This window comes from Streptopelia decaocto (genome assembly GCF_964273445.1).
Source record: "Streptopelia decaocto genome assembly, chromosome: 5".
In the NCBI taxonomy this organism is placed as follows: Eukaryota; Metazoa; Chordata; class Aves; order Columbiformes; family Columbidae; genus Streptopelia; species Streptopelia decaocto.
In genome coordinates, this window is record NC_138659.1 from 4545027 (window position 1) to 4565273 (window position 20247).

Below are 20247 nucleotides of genomic sequence, written 5' to 3' on the forward strand. Positions count from 1 at the left end.
TATGGCAAGGAGGGAAGGAGTTGGGTGGCCCAAAACAGGGAATCGGGGCATGATGGGGAGAGATGGTTGAAGGCAGCACCAGCACAGGCTGGAGGCTTGCACCCATCCCACACCCCTGTGGCACTGCAGCCTCCCACCCCATGGACCTTGTTTGGCCTCTGCCCCTGCTGTGGCTCCGGGCACCGTGAGACACCGGGGAATTCCTGACCAGCATACCAGGACCATGGCCAAAGCCACAAGTGTATGAAGCACCCAGGCTCCTGGGCAGGAGGTGTTTACACCCAGATGTAGGGTGCTGCAAGGGCACTGCAGCACCTTGGAGGCTGGGGGGGGCAGGAGCAGTCCTTCGCTGACCTGCCAGAGGCTGTGGTGCCCGTCCTTCTGTTTCCCCAATTTGAGGCATGGGAGAGTGCACAAAGGAGATGCACAGGAAGGGAGGGCGATAGAAAGCATGGGTTTCAGCCATAGAAATCCATCCCTTGAGGGTCAACTCTGCAACTCCGCAGCTGGCAGCTCCTCTCCAAAGCCCAGACCCTGGGGCAGGGGTGTGGGTTGCAGCTGGGTTCTGGCTCTGACGCAGGATGCTGGGCGTGGGATGCTGGATTTGGGGTGCTGGGTGTGGAATTCTGGATTCAGGTGCTGGGTGCTGGATTTGGGTTGCAGGCTGGGGTGTGAGGCCATGTGCAGCTGGGAGCGAGGGTGCTAGCAAGCAGCCTGGCTCCTGGTGCTGAGCAGCCATGCGCGGGTGCTGGGAGGGTGTGGGAGAACCCAAGCACCGGCTGGTTTCACTGCTGCCTTCCCCTTCCTGCTGTGGGTGCCCTGACTCCGGCTTTACTTGCAAAACGAAAGCAGTGTCAGCAAGGGTGTGCGCCGGCGCCGTCTCTCATCCTGCAGCCCAGCACCCTGTCGACTCTGCAGCGATACAGCCCACGGTAGCTGGCCAGACATCCCTGGGGCCCTTACCTCCACTCCATCCAGGGCTGAGGATTTCCTTAATCAGGCAGAAAACCTTAGGGACAACGGGGATCTGTGGAGAGACAGGTAAGGGATGGTCCCCAAATTGGGTGGAGCTCCATGAGGTCAGCCCTGGCATGAGATGTGGGGTTGCAGAGGTGGTCAGGACCAGAGAGCACCCAATGGGATGTGGGAAAGGTTGTGCTATTGATGCACTTGGGGTGCTGAGCTGTGGGGCGAAAGGCCCCTGCTGCACCTCACAGCCACGCCGAGGCCTCAGTGTGCAGCTTGTCCTGGGAGCTGGGAGGTGTTCAGGGGGCAGGGCAGGGTGCTGGGGTGCAGGCAAGGGAAGGGGAGGAAAGGGGAGGGGAAGGGAGGGAGAGGAGGGCGGGGAGGGGAAGGAGAGGAGAGAGGGGAGGCCTCGGCAAGGGGCCAGGCAAGGGGCGGCCCCCAGTGCATCATGCATTACTGGAAACATCTGGCCTGGGCTGTGGGGGTGTGTGCTAGCGGCACACACATGTGCTCACATGGGTATGGGGATGCACACAAGCACATATGTACTTATGAGTATGTGTATATCAGTATATACATCCACAGTTGTGTACACTCAGGTTCGTGTGTATGTATCTACCCATGCATGTGTACACAGACGTACACAGGCATGGAGGTTTGTACGTACATGTAGATGCCCACATCCATGTGTATGCATATAGAAACATACATGCACATTTACATGTGTACACAAACATACACACACACCTAAATACATAGGTATAAATGTACAGATTTGCATGCATACACGTGTACATGTGCCAGCAATCCCACTTGCTGCAGTATGCACATGCATGGATACATAACTGTGTGCATGTGCACCCACTCATGTGCGAAAGCCACACACATGCACACACATGTACAACAGTCACACTAACTCACTCTTCCTGGCCGGGGCCTGCAGGCAATCCTCTGCGCGGGTTTGTCATGGTGCTGTGCCCTGGTGATCTGAATCTGTGCATGTGTATCCTGTGTGCGGTGTTTCTGTGTGTGTCAAAACATGTGTGTGCGAGTGCACATGTGCCTGTATGAGCCTGTGTGTGACGGCATGTCCCATATATGTTCACATGTTCTATATGCCTGTGCGAGCCTGAACGTGCCCCTGGGTGTCCGCATGCCTGTGGGCTGCAAGTGCCCATGTGTGCCAAGTATGTTATGTGTGTGCCCAAGTCTGCCAAGTGGAGGGTGTGCCCGTGTGTGCCCACATCTTCCCGTGCACACTCGTGTGTGCAGCGTGCCCATGTGAGCCCTGTGTGCCGTGTGCCCACGCGTGTGCCTGTGTACCACGTGTGCCCGCATGTGCCGGTTGCGCTCTCTTGCCCTGCGAGTCCCCGCAGTGCCCGGCGGTGCCCGAGACCCCGGTGCGGGTGCGGGTACCGGAGCGGGGCGCTGGGGAGCGTGGCGGTGTGGGGGGCGGAGCGCGGCGGCGGGGGCGAGAGGCGGTGCCAGCCCCCACCGACCTCCAAACTTTCATTAACTCGGCAGCACCGGCAGCGGCGGCTCCCGGCCTGGCACAGCACCGGCACCGGTACCGGTACCGACAGCGGGCCGGGCACGGCGGGGCGGCGCCCTTGCGGGCCCACCCAGCGCGGCGGGAGGGGCCAGGCGGCGGCATGGGCACGGTAAGAGGTTCGCACCTCCGCCGGCACCGGGTGCTCGGCCCGGCCGGCAGCCGCGGGAGAACCGGGGCGGGGAGGGAGGGTGCTACCGGGGAGGGGACGGGGGCGGCGAGGGGCTCCGGGGCGGTGGGGACGGGACCATCGAGAGCGACACCAGAAACGACACCGGCAATGGCACCGGGAGGTGCCCCCCCGCCAGGACGGCGGCGGAAGCGGGATGCGGGGCGGTCCCGCATCTGTTGCTCTCCCGGCGCGGCGGTGCGGTAACGAGGGAGCGCGGAGGCGCGGCGGGCAGAGCGCGCCCGCCCGCCGCTGCACCCGGGGGGGGGGGCGGCGGGGACCGGGGCGGCCCGGCCCGGTGCCGGGGCGGGGGGACTGGCGGTAATTTTCCACCGGCATGTACCGGGGCGGGGCGGCGGAGCAGCCACCACGTGGCGGCTGATGTAACCGAGGCCCCCCCGCCGCCGTGCTGCACCGGGCGGCGGCGACGGGGGGTGCCGGGCGCGTTGCGGTGGGAGCTGACCGCGGGTTTGCGGCCGGAGCCTCCTCGGCGGGGAGGGGGCAGGGCGGCGGCAACCCAGCCCGCTGCCCGCCTCCCGTGGGTACCGGGGAGCCCCGGCTGCGGCGGGTACGGTGGATGCTGGCAGACGAAATGGCTTCGCAGGTGGCAGCGGCTGCAACGGCGTCCCGGACCGCCCGCCGATGCGAGGGGATGGGGGAGCTCCATCCTGCGGCCAGGCATCCGTGGTCTTCCCCTGGGTGCTATGGGCTGCATCCCCTGCCGAGATGTGTCACCCCAGCTGGGAGATCCCGTGGGTGCCCAGGTGTCCCCACTTCCACGATGCCACCCATCCCATCTAGGTACAAGCTGCCCTGCCCTCTGAGCTGTCGTGGCATCCTGCGCCTCTGGGAGAGCCACCCTGTAGCACCCATGTGTTGCATCCCCATCCCTACCTGGCTCTCCCAGGGGATGCTGCAGCCTCGGGCATCCCTGCATCCATACTGTCACTCCCCTGCACCTTGCACACTTGACTTCTTGGCAGGCTGGGAGATGAAGCCAGCAGCATGATGCAGGCACGCAGCCTTATCAGTGCCTGGCAGACCTTGAAGGGAGGGGTGGCCCATCCCTTTAGGCGCTGTCCTCTCACAGGGCACAGGATGCATCCCTGCGCTGAACGCAGGGCCAGGGCTACCAGGCTGGCATCTTTTGTCTGACTGGCAATAGGTGTGTGGTGAGGAGGAGGTCTGGCTGCCAGCCCTACATCTCACACCTCTGAGAGGTCCCTGTGCAATGCAAGGAGCCAGGCTTGTGGCAGTGACATCTCAGCTCCCCTTAGAAATGCAGCTGCTCCTGGGGAGGAGTTTGGCGGTGGGACGTCGTATCTGCTGGTTGCAGCCTGCCTGCAGAGAGGCTGTTGCTGGGGCTGGGGGCTTGTCCAGCATCCTCTGGCCTCCTGCTTTTTATCTCCACCACCCACCCATGCTTCCTCCCCACAGCTTCACAGCCTTATGCCCCTCTGCCAATCACTCCAGACCGCTGGCAGCCTGGGATGGGCCCTGGAGTGCTCAGTGGTGGTGGTGGAAGTGTTTGGGGACCCTTGGTGGGCGTCGGGGGTCCTTCCCCAGCCAGCAAGGACACCAAATGCTAGTGTAGGATTTGCAAACACTGGCACTGTCACACAGACAAGCAAACTGGTGTTTCGCCAGAGCGACTGTCCCTCTTGGTGTGGTGAGGTCCCAGAACTTCCCTGGGGCCTCCAGCAGCCCCAGGCTGGGGCAGGGGTAAGGGCAGGAGAGGCGGCTGCCCATGCCCATGCCTTGTCCAGCAGCACCTGGCGCCTGGCAGAGCCCAGTGGCTCAGCCCCCCTGCACAGCACGTGCATGCGATGCACCGGGGCAGAAGGCAATCGTTTCCCATCTGTGTCCTGCGCGGCAGCTGAGCCCTGAGCTGGCTCTGCTCAGTGCCCAGTCCCGGCACTGCTGTGTACTGCAGCCATTTCGGCTCCAGCTCTCACTGGGGGAGAGCTCGCGGGACCCCGGCTCCTGCCCACGGCCCCCAACACCCACCTGCTGGGAGGTGGCAGCCAGCTGCCTGCAAGGTCGTCTCTCCACACTGGGTAAATCTTTAACTGCTTCTTGGAAGACATCTGGGAGGTGCCACTTGAGTGGGTGCCGGAGGTTCAGAAGTTCTGGAGAGGGTGGGAGCCAGCAGGAAGAGACATCATTGCCAGTCCGCCCAGCGCCAGGTCTTGCATCTGTCGCCAGCCCCACCGCTGTGTGCCTGTGGGCAGGTACAGGGGAACAACCCGCCTGGCACAGCTCCCTGCATCTTGGAGGAAGGGGGAGGCTTGGAGCAGCGATGTGCCCATCCCACCAGTCACATCTCTCTTGATGTCTCTCTTCCCCTGCCCAGCTTGCTCTGACGGTGGATTGAAGCGTACCAGTGGTGCAACCAGCGTGACAGAGAGTGAGCAGTCGAGGCACCCCACAGCGGGCAGCCAGCACCATACTCCAGCCTCCAGGGATGGCCGATAAGTGCAGTGAGGGGCTGCTGGTAAGTGCCGGGGTGTGGGGACTGGGCTAGTGTGGGTCACTGCTCTGGGGACCCAGAGCACCCGGTGCAGGGAGCAGAACACCTGGGCTCCTGTAGGGCTTGGTGCACCCTGGAACCCCTGTCCGGGCTTGTGCCACCCCCGTGCTCTCTCAGCATGATGACCATGGGGCAGGCACTGGCTGCCGCTCACCCTGAGCCTGCAGCCTGTGAGGCTCCCTGGGTGCGGTGTGTTGCCGTGCCTGGAGATGCTATCGCCCATCTCAGGCGCTTTGCCTGGCCTTATCGCTTGCCCCAGCTCTCTGGGCGGGCGGCAAAGATGAGAAAGCCCCGGCCAGGCATCTCCTCCACCTGCTCTCGGCAAAGGGTGCGGGCGCCTCTCTGTGCTGGGTGCCCCCAGAGGGGCATGGTGTGTGGTTGCCTCCCCTCAGCCTCCATCTGTTGGGCTCTCCTGGACCGGGCTGGTAGGACGGTGTGTGGGCAGAGCCGGGTTTTTCCAGGCACAGGTAGGGTTCCTGACCCTCTGTCCTTCCAAGTGGTGTGTTGCAGGACGCTGAATGCTGCCCTGCATTTGCCTGTGTCAGGGATGACTTGGGTGCCCTGGGTAGATGCGGGATGTACTCAAGTGTGCATCCTCTTTGGAGGGCTGTGATGGCCCCGTGCTTATGGTAGCTCTGCCGTTGCAGTGAGTGGTTTGGGAGCCCCAAGCTTGGGTTCCCTTGTTGGGCTCCTGTGCTGTGCTGGGTAGGTGAGCCCGGGCTGGGCTCCGCTGTTCCCTTTTTCCCAATGGATGGGAGCTGAACGCCGGGACCAACACAATCGCTGGGCCCTCCCCTTCCCGGGGGGCTTCCTGAAATAGCTGCACGCTCCAGCCAGAGGGCAGGGAGCCAGGACTTCCCTGGGAAGCCAAGAGCCAGGGGAGCGGCATGCTTCAGCAGGCACTTCCAGCATGCTTGCGGCTCCTCCGCTTGCGTGTCCCAGCGTGGCCCCGCTTGTTGTGCCTGCAGCGGCGAGCACAGCGCCCGTCCTGCCCACAGCGGGCAGCCTAGCGTGGTCAGGGTGGCTGGTGGGATGGGAAGGCAGATTTCTCCAGGAGAAGCTCTTGGCTGGGAACAGGGATGTATCTGGGCTCAGTCAGGGGTCTGTCACGGTGATATGACCCTGCATGTCTGAGGTGTTTGCTGTGGATCCATGGTGCCGCTGCATCCCTGCCCTGGCTGGAACAGTCGGTGTCACACCGGGTGTGATGGCCAAGCCTGGCACCTGTGGCAGGGAGACAGGTGTGGGAGTGCCCATCTGTTCCAAATCAGTCTTTAATTTGCTTCTCAGATGTACCTAAGCAGCCCACCCTAGGGCCAGGGCATGTGGAGAGGTGGGGATGGACAGGGGACCACAGGATCTGGCACATACTATGGGGGTTGCCCTGGCTCACAGCCCTCTGCCTGTGGCTCCACTTTTTGTGGGTCAAGGGGACACCTCTGCATGGAGGGGTGCTGGGGGACTGATGCAGGGCTGTGAGGAAGAAGGCAGGTCCTCGTGAGAGCATCCCGGCTCTTGGAACATCCCTGTACCACACCAGCTGCAAGAGCCTCAGAAGGAGCTGTGGCAGGATGGGTGTTGGCTACTGTCCTACCCAGGTCACTGGGGAAGGGAGCTAATCTCCTTGGGCTGCCGCCAGTGGCCTGCCAGTCACCTGATAAAGCACAGTTCCTACCTACCCAGTTGTCCCTTCCTGCCCTCTCATCCCTGACTGCAGGTGCAGCTCCTGCTGCCAGAGCTCCCAGTCCAGCTAACGTCCTGTGGCACAGCCGCTGCCCAGGGGTGTGTGTGCAGCCTCTGGGGCTGGGCAGGTTTACGGTGGGGCTTGGAGTGCCTTCTGTGTCCTGCCTGGAGAGAGACAGGGGTGACAGAGACAGCAGCTGGGTGACGTGAAGCTGTGCCTCAGTGATGATGTGATGAGAGTGTCGTGTCCTGCTTTTGCAGCCTCTGCGTTTTGTGGATGCACCTGGGAAGCTCTGCATGCTTGCTTCAAAGGCACAGGCAGGAGAGTGAACAGGGCACCCTCCCGTCCCCCCAAAACCCGGTGGATGCCCAACAGGGTTCAGGCCAGCTCCAGGAGCTGGATCAGTCCCTGTGTGGCCAGGCAGGGGCTCCCTGTGGGGCCACACGGGAGCGGGGAGGGTCTGACAGCCTCTCCCTCCCTTTGCTTTTAAGGACATTTTGTTTTGTCCTCCTCAGGGCACTTTGTTTGGGCTCCAGCAGTGCCAGCGGCTCCTGACTCCTGGAGCTGCCTTGTCTGGCACAACCGGGCAGCTTTTGGCCACAGCCGGGTGCCCAGCTCAGCTGGGCTCCTACCATTGCCCCAGCCCACCCCAGGCAGACACAGGGGCACCACTCCCACCATGTTGTCAGGGATTAAGAGCTAGGGGGCCCTGCCTGTCCCAGACACCCCCAGCAGTGTGGTGCCGCGGGCATGGGGGCCAGCGGAGCTGCGGAAGTGACTCTTGGCTGCAGGAGCCCTTCCCGGAATACCAAGGGGCAGCAATACCAGGGGGGGCTGGCGGGGGATTATTCTGCCTGAACGCCCCAGGAGAATCATGTCTGCCCTGGAGAATGGGGCCAGAGAAAGGCAGCCCCGGCGGGAAGAGCCCGGCAAGGGGATGGTGGCATTGGGGCAGGTCTGTGGGCATCGTCTGTGCAGCCCTGCTTGGGGATGAGGTGACAGGGACTAGGAGACCCACAGCCACCCCAAATGTGTCCAGCACCCCTGCCTCGCTGGTGTGGCCCCAGCACTGCCAGCCGCCTGGGCTAGAGAATGGGGTGCCAGGGGAGGTCAGGGTCCCGCTGGGGGCCCTTCGTTTCCAGCAGCATGTCCCTGTGGGGCTGGCAGTCCCCTCTGCCCGCCGGCCAGGCTGCCAGGAGAGCAGGGCTGTGCTCCCGTGGGCTGGCACGTGGCCCAGCATCCCTGGGATGGGGCGGCAGGTCCATGCCCAGGCTGCTGGGGGGCATGGGGAGCAGCGTGCCCAGGGCTGGGTGTTTGATGATGGCACGCAGGTGGCCCAGCCAAGGTGGTGCAGCCAAACCGGGGCAGGAAGAGGTGCTCGTGTGGGCATCTTGTGGGGTCTTGAGGTATGGGGGGCACATGGCTGCATGTGGGGCAGGGCTGGAGGTTGAGCTGGGAGGGCTAGGCTCACTGGAGCTGCCACAGTGTGGGGTGGTTCTGGGTTTGCATGCATCCCAGGGGCCACAGTTGGGTGCTGCCATCTCATGAATGGGTCACATCCCAAACTGTCAAGTGACTGATGCAGGAGGGGATGGGGACAAGCACTGGGGGCTGGCACGTGGGGGGCTGAGCGCCCGCCCCGCACACGTGTGATGTTCACGTGTGCGCCCACGGCCGCCGCTGCCCGGACCCCAGATGGTTGCCCGAAAGCGCCGGCCCGTCCCCCCCACCCTCGGTGTGCCATCACGCCTCGCTGGCGCCTTGGCTGCGCTCCCCAGCCAGGGCGCAGGGCTGAGAGCAGCTGGGGCACCCCAAGGCTGGCTGAGGAGCACCCCATGCCCACCTTCCCATGGGTTACAGCACCCCACCAAGGTCCCACCCCACACTGGCAAGGGGTTGAGTGGGAAGGCTGTAGGGTGGCTGGACAGCATGGGGGTCGTGGCACAGCCCTCCTGCTAGCCAGATGGTCCCCTGCAGGGCAGTGACCTTGCGAGGGTTGCCATGGAGACCTCATGATGTCACCAGCGGTATGACATCAGAGTGAAGTAGCATGGCACCAAGCTGGGGGTATGCCAGGCTTGTCCCTGCACCCCCATCCCCCAGCAGGGCCATGCCCGGTCCCCTCAGCCCTTGAGTGCCCTGGGTTGGGGTCGAGTATGTGGGGCCAGACGGCTACGTGGGTGATGGGCATAGTGGCAGGAACGCGTGTGTGGGGCTGTGGGCATTGGGGTGTGGGAATGGGGGGCACTGAGGGGACAGGGCTCTCTGCCATGTTCCAAATACAGGTCCCTGCCCCAGCCAGACGGGCAGCAGTGCCCGTGGGGAGGGCAGTGCTGCCCACCGGAGCGTGCAGAGCTTTGAGCAGCTGGACCCAGCTAATGAGGCCTCATTAAGCAGGATGGGGCTCAGCCCGCTGCACAGCCTGCCCTGCCTGCGCCTGATGCAGGGGGGAGCACCTGCCTCGTGAGGGCACGGCTTGTTGGGGGGAAACTGAGGCACGGGGGTCCCTGTGGCATGAGGCAGGCAGGGATGGCACTGGGGTGGGTGGCGTGGTGGGACACTTGTGCCACAGCAGGGCGGGCGGTGAGGGGCTGAGCCTGGCCGGGAGGCAAGCGGGAAGTGGTGCCAAGCACCAGAGGCAGCGGGCGGGGGGAGGCGGGCGTGTGGCTGCTGCGCCGGAGCTCAAGGTGCCAATGAAGCTGAGGATTAGCCGAGCCGGCCAGTCTGGCCCCCCGGATGGCAGCCACAGGCAGCTGGGTCCCCTCCGGCCCCCTCGGCAGGTCAGTGGGGAGGTGAGAGCGGGGCCAGGGTGGGGCAGAGCAGGGGCCGGGCTGGACGGCAGCCGTACCAGTGCCGTCCCCCCACTGCCGTGGCTCTCCAAGTCCCTTTGTGCCAGCTCTGGGGCGGTGGCTCTGCGGGACCGAGGCACAGTTGCAGCTCTGTGCCGTGGGACGCTGAGGAGGCACCCCTAAGTCCCGCAGCCAGGGATGTGGGGTGCCGTGGGGGAGGGAGGGCACAGCATGGCACCAAGACCCTCCATAGCCTCTGTTGTTTTGGGAGCGAGAAGAGCTTGTCTGACAGTTGTTTGTTAACTCTGGAACCTACTAATTGCAAGAGGGGTACACAGCACCCCTTTGCCTTGCTCATTACTGCAGGGGCAGAGTCTGGTGTATATCCTCTCCTTTTTTTACCCTCCTTCACCCCATTTCACGGCTATGAGCACAGCAAGGAATATCGAAGCTTGCCCCGGCTCCACGTGGCACCTCGGGCTGGGCCGGTGCTGCTGCGGGTGGGTGCCAGAGCGTGCTCAGGGCATCGTCAGAGCTGTGTAGCACTGCTGGGGAGTCCTGAGATTTAGACACACCCCTCAGCACTGCATCCACCTGGCCCTGGGAGTGCCCCTTTGCCTATGCCCATCCTGGCACCCATGGCTGATGCTGCCACCACCCATGCCATGCCACCACCGAGAGAGGCAGGGATGGGTGGGATGTGCCAGTGGGGCTGGCAGAGCCAGGATGGGTAGGCTGGCAGGGCAAGGCAGCTTCTGGCCTGGGGCTGGCACTTCTGGGTTCAGCACTCCATGTGCCAGGGGCAGGGAATGTGGGGGCTGATTATGGGGCACCCCCCACTTCAGCACCTAGGAGCTGTGGTGGGACAGTGGAGGCACCTGGGACACCCCTCTCAAAGTCACCCCCTCCCAAGGGACTGCTCTCCAGGTCACCCCATCCCTTCATGCCCAGGGACACCCACCCCAGGCTGGGGTCCTCCTGCCCCAGGCAGCTATTTTGGCAAGTGATGTAATTAGCATCTGTTTATACCTTCTGGCAGCCCCTGCCTTGCCCAGCTATGACGGCATCACCATCACCATGGTGAAGAGCAATGGCATCAGGCTGATGACATCAGGGGCTGACTGGTAGCTTGCATTTGTGTTGCAGGAGCAGTCCTGACATCCTATTAGGAGGCTGGGGAAGGAATTGGGGGTCTCTCACTGGCTCAGGGGGGGCTTATAAGCCTGATGTCCTATGGAGAGCTTCTGGTAGGCTGAAATACCTACATGGGGTAGTCTGAGTGGGGAAAAACGGGGTGGTGACCATGTTGGAGATGCCTCCCATGGGGACATCCCCTGCCAGCATCGACCCCGCCACCGCCATGAGCTTCCCAGCCATAAATCAGGGCCCCTTCAGGAAGTGGGGGGCATCCGGGCACCCCAGCCAAGCTGTCATTGTGCAAGGCAATGCTGCTTAGCATGAGAAAGGCTCTGGTGCCAGGCGGTGTGATGGATGATGCCTGTTCTGCCGAGCTGGGGAAGGGGGAGGAAGGATGCCCCGGGTGCCCCGATTGTCCCCCTTTTGGTACATTTGGGGTGCCCAGGGCATCCTTCCTCCCCTCCACAATGTTTTCACCCAAGGCAGGCATCTTTGGAGCTGCATGAGATCACATGCATGTAAAATTTAGGGTGTGGGAGCGGGACCCCCCCCATACAGAGGCTGCATCCTTGCTGGGGTGCAGTTTCCCCTTTGCAGCCCAGCTCTGTCCCAGCGCCACAGCGGGCAGAGGTGTGGGTTTCATCTTCCTGGACGCCTGGGTTCTCTGTGTCCCCTGCTTTTTTTACCATGTGGGGTTGGGAGGGTGTTCAATGAGTGTAAAGGACGGGACAACCTTCCCAGATTTGGGGAGAGGGGGGATGGTAGCAAGCCGATGGGTGAGCACGCGAGCGTGCGCGCACGTGTGCATGCTTGTGCACGCATGGGCACACATGTGGCTGCCCCCTTGCTGGGGACAAGTGTGCCGAAGCCCCGTGCTGCAGGGAAGTGAAGGGGGGGCAGCAGAGGCCTGGTGCTCTCGTTGCACTGGTGCCAGGTGGCTCAAAGCTGGGGTGCCCCATTGGGCATGGGGCTGAAGCCATGCTGGGGGCACCTGAGCAGAGGGGTGGCTTTGGGACAAGAATGAGGTCTCCTTTGGGCACTGGGGCTCCAGGCTGAGCCAGGGCCATGCAGTGTTGTCCCCCAACAAGACCCTTTGCCAAGGAGGCTGGAGCGCTGCCCCCCTCCTGCTGACTGTTCTGCTCATTAAGGAGCCTCGTTAGTGTGAGCAGCTTAATCAGAGACTTCCCGATCAGATCAGCCTGCTTGAGCGGGCAGTGTGCCCCAGCATAGGGACAGTGTCAGTGTCCTCCCCCGTCCTGGCAACCCCTCAGCCCTGTTCTCCTTCAGCACCCCACCATAAGAGCCTCCCTTGGGGGGACTCTACCAGCACCCAGAGCTGCTGTGAGCTCATTTCTGACAGAGCCTCTGCCCATGGGGTCTTGCCTGGGCACGCCAGTGCCCTGGCTGGGCATGACCAGTGTATCACCCCTATAGCCCCTGTCACCCTGCCCAAAGCACCCACCGATCCCTGCATCGCCCCTCTCCCCCAGCCCTGCGCCCTGGCAGCCCCCCCACCGCCCCCGGCGCGTGCGGGCCCCGCTTGCAGCAGATGGCTTTGTTTGGCAGCGCGGTGCTGGAGTCGCCGGGCATCACGTCCCGGCTGTGCCGGCCCTAATCGAATGATACGGTTAGGTGCACCGCGCCTGCTGCCCGCACCCCGCCGGCGTGAGCAGATCCGAAGCGACGGCTCCCATTTGTGGCCCCCTCACTGCCCACATCAGCCATCACAGGGGGCACACGTGGGATGGGGGGTGTAGTGTGGGGGAGCAGTATGAGTGGGCATGGGTACGGGGGTGTCTGTGGTGGGGAAACTGGGACCGTGGAGCTCCAGTGTCCTCCTAGGGCTGCTGGCACTCCATGCTGCTCCCACAGGGTTAAATGTGCTGTGGGGCCATGGACTGACCAGCACCCTCATCCCGTCCACCCATCATTTGGCCTCGGGTGGGGATGGGAGGGCTTGGGGCACCTACAGCACCCCAAAATGCTGTCTGCCCTCAGCTCAACTTGCCAGAGCTTGACAGTATCTAGGCAGGACATTAGTGTGAGCCCGGGGCCGCGCTGGGACAGGGCCATGGGGTGATGGGTGCCATCTCCGCTGGGGGTGACGGGTGCCTGTCCTTGTTGTTGTTGTTGTCCCCGGTGTGAGCTCACATTGTGTCGCAGCCTGCACAAAGCACCCTTTCTTGTCCCCATCCAGCCCCGACCAGGTTCCCTGTGGTGAGGGACAGCTGGGTGCTCGGGCTGTCCCCCGGGGACCCACCTGCACAGGACCCCCCCTGCACTGCCCTGAGCACAGTGCTCTCACTGGGCACTGAGCCGGCGGCAGGACCCCGTTTGTGGCAAGATGCCTTTCCTGGGGGACACCCAGCCTGCTCTAGTCACTGCACCCTGCTCCCCATTGAGGGGGGGCCCTGTTTCACCCCGGGGGTCCCACCATTCTCCCCCAGCCATGGGCAGTGACCACCCAGAGAGGCCTCTCTCTTGCTGGCTGTGGGGAGGGGGGGCACAGGAACAGAGGCTCCTTTGTGCTCCGACGCCTGGACCTGCTTTGTATGAGTTGCAGGCTCTTCCTTCGCTGCAGCCCGACTCCAGGCAAAGCTATTCATCGCGGGGGGGGGCTGCCAGCGCTGCCCTCCCCCTTCCTTGGCACTGCCTGTGCATGGTGGGGTGGGGGGCTGGCATGGGGGAGGGATGGGGCAGGATGTGTGGGACCACTCTGCCGTGCTCAGCAGCCGTCGCCCCTCCGATGGGACTGTCAGGGGGCTCCCCAGTTGACTCCCCCTGTGGCATTTCTCTGCAGAACGGCGCCGTGCCCGGGGAGCGGGGCAAGCAGGACAAGAGCGTCAAGCGTGGCAACTGGGGCAACCAGATCGAGTTTGTGCTGACCAGCGTGGGCTACGCCGTGGGGCTGGGCAACGTCTGGCGCTTCCCATACCTCTGCTACCGCAATGGGGGAGGTGGGTGTCAGGGGGCCAGGTGTCCCTGGGCAGGGGTGGGGGTGTGTGCCTGGCCCCATCCAGTGCTTGCTGGCCTCACATGCCAGGTGTGGGGGGCACAGCCGTGCTGGGGGTCATTGCCCACTCTCACCCTCTCGTTCCTGCCCACCAGGTGCCTTCATGTTCCCCTACTTCATCATGCTGGTGTTTTGTGGCATCCCCCTCTTCTTCATGGAACTCTCCTTCGGGCAGTTTGCCAGCCAGGGCTGTCTCGGCGTCTGGAGGGTCAGCCCTATGTTCAAAGGTAAGGGGCTGCCCGTCCCCACCAGCACACACTGGCACTGGGTGCCTGCCAGCACAGCCACATGGTCTGGCCCCCACACACCCTGTGTGTCCCCTGCACGCACCCCCCTGGCACATCGCATGGCCCCGCACAGGCACCTGCGGCTCGCACAGCCCCGCACACCTTGCACACGTATGCCTTGCACACGCATCACTGCCTGCATTGCACAGGTCCCCTGGGCACACACCCACCCAGTGCCGCGCTGCTCGGTGCGCACCGCCCGCCCAGCCTCCCCGCGCGCGTTACACACGTCCCTGCACACGCAACTCATCTGCGCGTACCCCAGCCCTGCACTGCCATCCACTGCAGGCATTACACACACATCCCTGCACCTGCCACACGTGTCCCCAATGCATCACTATTGCAGAAGTCCCCTGAACACACCGTGGGTGTCCCCGCTGGCTGTGGGCATGGTCTTGTGGTCCGCTCCCTGCACCACAGGCAGTGGGTGCTGTGCCTGTGTGCGTGGGTGCTGGCTGTGCTCAGAGCTTGCCCTGCCATGACTGGGCCCCTCTCTGGGTGCACCTCCTGGCACATCGGTGTGCTCCCATGCTGCCGGCTCCCCGACACACACCTGCACGCTGCCTGCCAGGTGATGTGCCCACATTAGTCTGAGCGTGGGCAGCTCATGCACACTCTCCTACATGCTCAGCACTGTGGTGTGTTCAGCCTAGGTGCATGTCCCCATACTTGTGTGGTCTCTGTCACCTGTCACCAGGTAGCTTCAGCCCTAAAGTCACTGTGGCCGTGCAAGGAGAGAGCCCCACCCAGTGGTTCTCCAAGGAGGTCTCCAGACCCCAAGGGTTTGCCTACAGCCTTGCAGGCCATGCACCCTGTGTGGGTTGCCATGCATCCCACAGGACCCTCAGCACCACAGGGTTCCTCAAAGGCAGAGGACCCCATGCACGGCGGTGGGCTGAGCTGTGCGATGCTCCCCGCCCCAGTGCTGCAGCCGGGCCCCGAGCAGCAGCGTGGCTGCAAGGCTGCCGACAGCGCCACGTGCTGCCTGCGCCCCCCACCACCCCTGTGCTGCGCGCCGTGCCCGTGCTGTGCTGCACCATGCCGCTCACCCCTCCCCGGTGCTGTTCCCAGGCGTGGGCTACGGGATGATGGTGGTGTCCACATACATCGGGATCTACTACAACGTGGTGATCTGTATTGCCTTCTACTACTTCTTTGTGTCCATGACGCCTGTGCTGCCCTGGACATACTGCAGCAACCCCTGGAACACACCCGACTGCGTGGGGGTGCTGGACGGGAACCTCTCCAGCCGCGCTGCCCTCAACCTCACCCGCTTCTTCAACGCCACCCAGAAGCGCACCAGCCCCAGCGAGGAGTACTGGAGGTACTGGGGACAGGGACAGTGGACAGGGAGGTGGTGGTGGCAGGGCCCTGCTGACACCAGCTGTCCCCCACACAGGAGGTATGTGCTGGACCTGTCTGATGACATCGGGAACCTGGGCGAGGTGCGGCTGCCCCTCCTGGGCTGCCTTGGCGTCTCCTGGGTCGTCGTCTTCCTCTGCCTCATCAAAGGTGTCAAGTCCTCGGGGAAGGTACCAGTGGGTTCCCCCTCTGGGCCCCACCCCCTGGGCTTGGATGTGGCCCCACCCGTTTTAGGCACCCCAGTGCTCTGTGCATGCTCCTCCCACTCTGGGAAAGGCCACACCCCTTTCAACCTGGCCACACCCCTTATGGGCACAGCTCCTCCCATGTGGCCATGGCCCCTCCTTCCCTAGCTGTAGCCCCTCCCCCTGGACCATACCCTCTCCTCCTGGTCCATTGCTCCACTGGACCATAACCATGCCCCTTGCCCGTAGCCCCTCCCCCAGTCCATAGCCCCACCCCCTGCCCCAGGCCACACCCCTCATCCGGCCCCGCCCCACCGAGGTGCCTCCCCACAGGTGGTGTACTTCACGGCCACCTTCCCCTACGTGGTGCTCACCATCCTCTTTGTGCGCGGAATCACACTGGAGGGGGCCCTCACTGGCATCATGTACTACCTGACACCCCAGTGGGACAGGATCCTCAATGCCAAGGTGAGTGGGGATGAGGGGTCCTGGGTGGCAGGGGGACAACAGGGCTGGGGAACACGGAGCTGACCACCCCACCGCTGCAGGTGTGGGGTGATGCGGCCTCGCAGATCTTCTACTCGCTGGGCTGTGCCTGGGGCGGGCTCATCACCATGGCCTCCTACAACAAGTTCCACAACAACTGCTACCGGTAAGTGCCTGGCCATGGCCCCCCAGTCTCCCTGTAGCCCCCCAGCCCTGCTGCTGGCCCTGACCCCTCTTCCCGCAGGGACAGCATCATCATCAGCATCACCAACTGCGCCACCAGCGTCTATGCTGGCTTCGTCATCTTCTCCATCCTGGGCTTCATGGCCAACCACCTGGGCGTTGATGTCTCCAAGGTGGCTGACCACGGACCTGGCCTAGCCTTTGTTGCCTACCCTGAAGCCCTCACCCTGCTTCCCATCTCGCCCCTCTGGTCCATCCTCTTCTTCTTCATGCTCATCCTCCTGGGGCTGGGCACACAGGTAGGTCATGGTGGGGCCACTGTGGTGGGGTGGGGTGGCAGAGTGGGGCCAGGGTGGTGACATGCTACCCCCTCTGCCCCACACAGTTCTGCCTGCTGGAGACGCTGGTCACAGCCATTGTGGACGAGGTGGGCAATGAGTGGATCATCCGCAAGAAGACCTTTGTAACACTGGGAGTGGCCGTGGCAGGCTTCCTGCTGGGCGTCCCGCTCACCACACAGGTAGGTGACCATGGGACTGTGGTGAAAGGGTGTTGTTGCCATGGTGTCCTTGCCACACTATCAGCCATGTCCGCACTGTTGCTATGACTGGCCTGGTGGTGGTGGTGGTGGCACCCAAGGCTTGGTGTTGCCATGTCAACAGTGGAGATGGTAGCCAGACTAAGTGTCGCCATGCCAACCCTGGCATCAGGCGTTGCCATGCCAACCAGGCCAGTATCCAGGCTGTGTGTTGCTGTGCCGTTGCCCTGCTGACGGTGCTGGTACCACCAGGGCAGCCGTGCCAATGGGTCCCTCTTGCAGGCGGGCATCTACTGGCTCCTGCTGATGGATAACTACGCCGCCAGCTTCTCCCTGGTTGTCATCTCCTGCATCATGTGCGTGGCCATCATGTACATCTATGGTAGGTGCAGCCATGTGCAGCCAATCAGCCGGCAGGACTGCCCCAGCCAACCAGTAGGGAAGGGGAGGGGACATATGCTAACTTCTGTCCAGTCAGCGGTTTCCTGTGTGCTGACTGGCTGAGGCATGCAAGGCCATTAGCCAATGAGGGCAGCCATGACCTGAGCAGCCTGGTGGGTCCCACCAACTGGGGTCTGGAGCTGGTGCTGGGCAGGGGTGGCAGGGGGCTGGGGGTCGCACTGGGGCTGATGGCCGCATATCCCCACAGGGCACCACAACTACTTCAAGGACATTGAGATGATGCTCGGCTTCCCACCCCCGCTCTTCTTCCAGATCTGCTGGCGCTTCATCTCACCTGCCATCATCTTTGTGAGCATCACCACCATGGGGCATGGGGCATAGCAGGAGGGGGACGGGAGCTCACCTGGGCCCCCAGTTGCCCACCCTTGGGAAGAGGGTGCTGGGCTGCAGGGGGGCAGCAGGGATGGGCAGAGCGGGGCAGTTGGGGGGGCACAGAGCAGGCTGGCTGCTCCCCACTGGCTGATCCTGTCTGTCCCTTCCCAGTTCATCCTGGTCTTCACAGTCATCCAGTACAAGCCCATCTCCTACAATGACTATGTCTATCCCACCTGGGCCATCAGCATTGGCTTCCTCATGGCACTTTCCTCCGTCATCTGCATCCCCGTCTACGCCATCTACAAAGTGTGCCGCTCTGAGGGAGACACGCTGCTGGAGGTGAGTAGCCAGGGGCCAGACCCCCTTGTCCGTGTCCCACCTGGGGCTACCCACGAGGCTGTCCCCCACCCCACTGGAGTTGTGGGTACCCTGCAGCAGCTGCGTGCAGACAGCATCCATGAGGCACCCCATCTCTGGGCACACCTGGGGGAGTCTGAGGCAGGGGAGCATGGCAGGTGCTAACCCTGTCCCCATCTTCTCCCTCTCTAGCGCTTGAAAAATGCTACCAAGGCAAGCAAGGACTGGGGCCCGGCGCTGGCAGAGCACCGCAGCGGGCGCTACGCCCCAGCATGCAGCCCCTCCACTGAGTCCCACCTGGAGGTGCAGCCTCTGCAACCGGAGAAGAGCCGGAGCGAGGTGGCGGCTGCCTCCTCCGTGCAGGGCAGCAACGGCTCAGCCCACAGCCAGGACTCCAGACTGTGACCCCCCCGCCATCCCTGCACCCCCTCTAACCCCTCCTGCGCGGTGACACTTTCGCACCTTCCGCTGGCGGAGCCTGGCTCTGGGCCGCACCGGACTGCGGGGGGCTCTCAGCGCCAGTCCCCGAGACCCCCACCTCCTCTCGGTTAACCACTCCCCCTTCCCCCGTGGCGTTCGTTAACCCTTGTGTTTACGGTAACCTTTGTGCGAGACGCTGGGACAAGAGAGGAGGGGGCACAGCCCTGGGAGGGCAGGAGCCAGAGGCACTTTGCAGGGGCCCTGCCCCAAAGGGATGCACATGATGCGGGGGGAGCAGGATGCTCCCCAGCCCCCCTGCAGCCAGGCAGCCTGCCCTGCCGTGGGGCACCCTCTTGGCCTATCCATGGGGATAGTGTGGGGTGGGACCAAGGCTGGGGCTCGCAGGGGCTGCCTGTGGCTGCCCCAAGCTGTATGCGCACAGGGCTGTCCTGTCGAGGGTTGGCACTGTAGGGACCCTTGGCCCAGGTAGGCACTTGCTGTGGCTCAGGGCCTGCAGGGTCCCACGGGTGGCCATGGCCAGGGACAGTGCCAGGCACTGGGCCCGGACAGGGAGATGGGGGCACGCTGCCTGCACGGGCAGTGGGATCTCACAGCACAAGACACAAGCACTTAGAGCACACGTGCATGTGTGCATGTCCCTCTCAGACACAGTATGGACGGGCATGCACGCAGCACACGTGGGCACGCACATATGCACTGTACCCCAGGGCTGTGCAGGCAGCAAGCTGGTATCCCCCTCTCCCCATGCACCCCAGCACCCCACAGCACTCTGCAGCCCCGTTTGGGGGCTGTGGGTACCCACCTGGGTGACCAGGCACTGCCCGCAAAGCCGGGCACAGCCGTGAGCAGTGCGGGCACAGCCTGGCACTGCTGCCTGCCCTGCGGTGGGGCAGGAGGCTGGGGAGCACTTAAGCCTGGCTGAGGAGTGATGGGGCAGGGCCGGGGTCCAGCTCTCCCTAGCAGCCCTGGCACAGGCAGGGGGGACATTCCATGGTGCTAAGGGGGAGCAGGATGGACTGGCCCCCCCAGCTGCTGCTAGCGAGAGGAACCAGCGGAGACATGGAGGGCTGTGCCAGCCCGCTCGCTCCGAGCCATCCGAGGACACTCAGTCCCCAACCAGTATTAGTGGAGCAAGATGCACTGGCAAGGCTGGGTGGTTTTTAAATCTGTCTTCCAGCTCCAGCCAAAGGGCTTGGAGCTATCTATTTGGGGTAGATGGGGTGGGACCTTTCCCACCCTGCTGCTCCCCTCCCAGCCGGAGCCCTGTGCTCCCCCTGCACAGCCCCGCGGCTGGCACAGGGACAAAGCGCGGCTTGGCACAGCAGTGGCAGGTGGTGGGTGCTGAGCCCCAGCAGGACGTTCCAGCTCCCCCGGCCCCATCCCGAGCCCTCCGCCGTGCTGCGGCGAGGGGCGCAGGTTCCTGCATGGTGCCCATGCCCTGCCCCACGTGTCACGCCGCTACTCTTCACCTCTAATCGTTAGCAATAATGCGCGCGTCCCTGGGCAGCGCTGCCTGTGCCAGTGTCTCCCGGTGTAGAGTTCTAAAGTATCCTAGATTTTAATGAGATTTATATTCCTGAGGCTGTGTCCCGCTGTGCCCTTCTTTGGGGACCATGGGGGATGGATTTACAGAGTGGGGTACCATGTCCCATGGGTGCAGCCCTTTTCCCCCTTGGATGCCCAGGACTGGCACTGAGCCTCCAGGCTGGGATGCTCCCTTGCCAGGCCTGGACCTACAAAACCAGCTGGAGCAAAGGCAGAGGCTGTGGGACAGGGGCTTGACCCTGCAGGGGG

The 20247-nt window shown here is 63.6% G+C and overlaps 1 protein-coding gene and 1 long non-coding RNA gene across 2 annotated transcripts in view; one reads left to right on the top strand and one right to left on the bottom strand.

The window, feature by feature from the left end:
- Positions 1-4735, bottom strand: part of LOC309440620 — a 19806-nt gene extending 15071 nt beyond the window's left edge. Inside the window, exons 1-2 of the long non-coding RNA XR_014184230.1 lie at positions 3579-4735; positions 964-1027 (exon numbers count right to left, since the gene is read on the bottom strand). This is a non-coding gene — a long non-coding RNA (uncharacterized lncRNA). The remainder of the gene's footprint in view (positions 1-963; positions 1028-3578) is intronic.
- SLC6A9 (solute carrier family 6 member 9) lies at positions 2464-20033 on the top strand. The gene is made up of 14 exons (XM_082054488.1): positions 2464-2627; positions 5038-5178; positions 13625-13781; positions 13933-14064; positions 15196-15448; positions 15524-15656; positions 16005-16139; positions 16220-16323; positions 16402-16639; positions 16726-16860; positions 17161-17260; positions 17528-17628; positions 17824-17994; positions 18205-20033. Exons 2-14 carry the CDS (start codon positions 5149-5151, stop codon positions 18415-18417), a joined length of 1902 nt encoding a protein of 633 aa, XP_081910614.1. The 5' UTR covers positions 2464-2627; positions 5038-5148; the 3' UTR covers positions 18418-20033.
- Positions 20034-20247: the final 214 nt, after the last annotated feature.

Excerpts from the sequence above, each read along its gene's own strand:
- SLC6A9 (XM_082054488.1), top strand. The coding sequence starts at position 5,149 with ATGGCCGATAAGTGCAGTGAGGGGCTGCTG. Across the intron at positions 13,782-13,932 it reads CTGCTACCGCAATGGGGGAG|GTGCCTTCATGTTCCCCTAC; the intron begins GTGGGTGTCAGG and ends CCTGCCCACCAG. Across the intron at positions 16,861-17,160 it reads GCGTCCCGCTCACCACACAG|GCGGGCATCTACTGGCTCCT; the intron begins GTAGGTGACCAT and ends TCCCTCTTGCAG.